This window comes from Pinus tabuliformis, chromosome 9 (genome assembly GCF_031772625.1).
Source record: "Pinus tabuliformis cultivar Carrire ecotype Pingquan chromosome 9, CPIR1, whole genome shotgun sequence".
In the NCBI taxonomy this organism is placed as follows: domain Eukaryota; kingdom Viridiplantae; phylum Streptophyta; class Pinopsida; order Pinales; family Pinaceae; genus Pinus; species Pinus tabuliformis.
Window position 1 is genome coordinate 616229192 of NC_142307.1, and position 4124 is coordinate 616233315.

General features: G+C 37.3%; 1 protein-coding gene across 1 annotated transcript; it reads left to right on the forward strand.

Moving 5' to 3' along the window:
- Positions 1–1348: 1348 nt before the first annotated feature.
- LOC149150093 (putative nucleoredoxin 1) lies at positions 1349–2008 on the forward strand. The gene has a single exon (XM_089442694.1). It carries the CDS (start codon positions 1349–1351, stop codon positions 2006–2008), a length of 660 nt encoding a protein of 219 aa, XP_089298820.1.
- Positions 2009–4124: the final 2116 nt, after the last annotated feature.

The following is a 4124-nucleotide window of genomic DNA, read 5'->3' on the forward strand; positions in this document are numbered from 1 at the left end:
TGACTTTTAAAATTGTGTGTCAGTCAATTTCTTAAAATACTTTGAAATGACCGTAAAATTGTTGAATATAAAAGATATTTTATTTTATATTTATAATTTAATATTCAAAATATTTGTAATACAATCAATTTTCTTTACATTTTAAATTAACCAAATTAATTATAAAAAAATACACTTAATTTTTTACCCTTTTATGATCCTATAAATAGTATAAATCTTAATTAAAACTATATTCTTTTAAAATTGGATTCAGTCATTTTCTTAAAATACTTTGAAATGACATAGTAAAAAAATGAAATATAAAAAATATTTTATTTTATATTATAACTCTTATATTTATAATTAATATTAAAAATATATATAATACAATCAACTTTCCTGACATTTTAAATCAATAAAATTAAATATTAAAAAAATACACTTAATATTTTACCCTTTTGTGATCTTATAAATAGTATAAATCTTAATAGAATATCGTCATCATGACAATAAAACATAAATTAAGTTTAAGAATGCTATGTATTGGTTTTCTTAATTAAAATTATATTCTTTTAAAATTGGGCGTCACTGAATTTCTTAAAATACTTTGAAATGACAAAGAAAAAAATTGAATATAAAAGATATTTTATTTTATATTATACTTCTTATATTACAATTTAATATTCAAAATATCTGTAATACAATCAATTTTCTTGAGCTTTTAAATTAACAAAATTAAATATTAAAAAAATTGTAGTTAATGGAGGTTGTAAAAACATGAAAGAAATGAAACTAACAACAACCATACAAGTAATAACTGAGGATTTATGTGGTAAAACCCTGACAGAGTGTCAAGGAAACATCTACGAGGCAAGGGATTGGAATCTCTATTCAATCAATGAAATGATTCTCCGTTACAATAGTTCGGACATTCATCAGTTTCATATAAGCCTCCTTAGTTACATAACTATTGATTTGGTATGAAAGTGACTTGATGCAGGAGCATCCGGACACGTCACTGAAAAAATTAAAGGAAGAAGACAAGTGGACGATCACGTGGACAGCCAGGCCAACCACAACTGAATTCTGTTCAAGGAACTAAATTTAGTTAAAAAATTAGTTATAACTGAATGTATGTATTAAGAACTGAACGATTCCTGAGTGAATCAAGAAGAGAAAAAACCGAAAATCCTGTGTGAGAGAGAAAGCAAAATGTAGTCGCTGGAGAGTTTTTGATTAAGGCTGAAATGCCTTAAGACTGTAATTTTAAGTTTGTGCATAATACAAATGCGTTTGTGAATTTATGTCTTTGTGTATTTCTGTTTGAATCGTTTTCTGGTTTTCTTTTCTGTTGAACATGGAAGTGTGAATGCCACAGAATAGGCATGTCGGTGAGCAAGATTTTGATTTTATTTTCGATGAGTTTTATGCACGCATGCCATGGCTTGGCCTGCCTTTCTCAGATAAAAATACGCGGGAGAAGCTGGATCAGGTTTTCCAGGTCAATGGCAATATTCCGTCCCTTGTTGTTCTGGACAAACGGGGCAAAGTTATAACCACTGAAGGTGTTGCTATTATTTGGGAATATGGATATGGTTTCATGCTGGAATCCGGATATCTATTCACTCCAGAGAGACTTGGGGAGCTAAGGGCCAATCGAGAAGCTGCAGAGTATGAGTTTCCAATGTTGTTTGATGAAGAAGATTTTGTCAGTGACCATAAGGGATCTGAGCGACGTGAGAGACTTGATGAGTTGAGGGCCGAAGATGTGCAGACTATAGAATCCCTTCTGGTGTCTGATGAACGAGATTTTGTCCTTGGCCATGGAGGAAGGAAGGTACCAGTAGCGGAACTTGTGGGGAAGACAGTGGGTCTGTTTTTCTCAGCCAGCTGGTGTCACTTTACTAAAGATTTTACTCAAGAGCTTGTGGAGATGTATAATAAGGTTTTGGAGAAAGGGGAGGCTTTTGAGATTGTGGTTTTATCGAGCGAGGAAGTGTTTAATGAGTATTATGCAAGCTGGCCATAGCACAGATGATCTGGACGATGACTGTGTCAGATTTATCAGTTGAAAACAAGATCATGTAAGATCAATGCTAGATTGAAGGTCGATATCCAATGGACAAAGCGGTAGCAAGAAATTGGGAAGCAGCTGCCTGGCGAGAGATTTCTTTCATTGTGGTTGGATCAGCAGAAAGTGCTGCGCAATCAAGTTAAGGAGACTGTGAGAAGTCTCAGGATGGCTTCGTGGGCCCATAACCCACAGGTCCCAAGATCGAGCGCCTAAAAATTTTGGAAAGGAAGAGGTCCCAGAATTCATTTTCATCAAGTGGTATCAGAGCGGGAAAGATTTCCTGGGAGAGGAGTTTTTTTTTGCGTGCGAAGAAAGGAGGTACGAAGAAGAAAGAGGTACAGTTTGTTTGTGAAGGTGAGAAGATTGCAGCAAACCTGGAGCAGGAGTGCTCACTTGGTTCGAGAGGAGAGAACCGCGGAGATGCCGAGAGGACTAAGCTCAGCAGAGAAGCTTGGTAGGGCATCTGGTAGCAAGGAGGACTTGCTATGGAAGAGGTTTGGTTGTAGCTCACAGAAGGCAGTTCCACTGACGAAGTGAAACAGACGCATATGACGAGGAGGTCATAATTTTGTACCTCGGGAGCATATGACCAGGAGGTCATAATTTTTGTACCTCGGGAGTCTGATGCAGGAGCATCCGGACACGTCACTGAAAAAATTAAAGGAAGAAGACAAGTGGACGATCACGTGGACAGCCAGGCCAACCACAACTGAATTCTGTTCAAGGAACTAAATTTAGTTAAAAAATTAGTTATAATTGAATGTATGTATTAAGAACTGAACGATTCCTGAGTGAATCAAGAAGAGAAAAAACCGAAAATCCTGTGTGAGAGAGAAAGCAAAATGTAGTCGCTGGAGAGTTTTTGATTAAGGCTGAAATGCCTTAAGACTGTAATTTTAAGTTTGTGCATAATACAAATGCGTTTTTGAATTTATGTCTTTGTGTATTTCTGTTTGAATCGTTTTGGGTTTTCTTTTCTGTTGAACATGGAAGTGTGAATGCCACATAATAGGCATGTCGGTGAGCAAGATTTTGATTTTATTTTCAATGAGTTTTATGCACGCATGCCATGGCTTGGCTTGCCTTTCTCAGATAAAAATACGCGGGAGAAGCTGGATCAGGTTTTCCAGGTCAATGGCAATATTCCGTCCCTTGTTGTTCTGGACAAACGGGGCAAAGTTATAACCACTGAAGGTGTTGCTATTATTCGGGAATATGGATATGGTATCATGCTGGAATCCGGATATCTATTCACTCCAGAGAGACTTGAGGAGCTAAGGGCCAATCGAGAAGCTGCAGAGTATGAGTTTCCAATGCTGTTTGATGAAGAAGATTTTGTCAGTGACCATAAAGGATCTGAGCGACGTGAGAGACTTGATGAGTTGAGGGCCGAAGATGTGCAGACTGTAGAATCTCTTCTGGTGTCTGATGAACGAGATTTTGTCCTTGGCCATGGAGGAAGAAAGGTACCAGTAGCGGAACTTGTGGGGAAGACAGTGGGTCTGTTTTTTCTCAGCCAGCTGGTGTCACTTTACTAAAGATTTTACTCAAGAGCTTGTGGAGATGTATAATAAGGTTTTGGAGAAAGGGGAGGCTTTCGAGATTGTGGTTTTATCGAGCGAGGAAGTGTTTAATGAGTATTATGCAAGCTGGCCATAGCACAGATGATCTGGACGATGACTGTGTCAGATTTATCAGTTGAAAACAAGATCATGTAAGATCAATGCTAGATTGAAGGTCGATATCCAATGGACAAAGCGGTAGCAAGAAATTGGGAAGCAGCTGCCTGGCGAGAGATTTCTTTCATTGTGGTTGGATCAGCAGAAAGTGCTGCGCAATCAAGTTAAGGAGACTGTGAGAAGTCTCAGGATGGCTTCGTGGGCCCATAACCCACAGGTCCCAAGATCGAGCCTGTAAAAATACTGAAAATGAAGATCACCCAGTCTTCGTTTTCATCATGACTTGTCAATAACTAATACAATTTATCCAAATTCACATTTACATTAATTTGTTGTCAATTACCAACAAACTCCACATTGACAACAATTTTCCTAATCCCTTGCCCATGCCC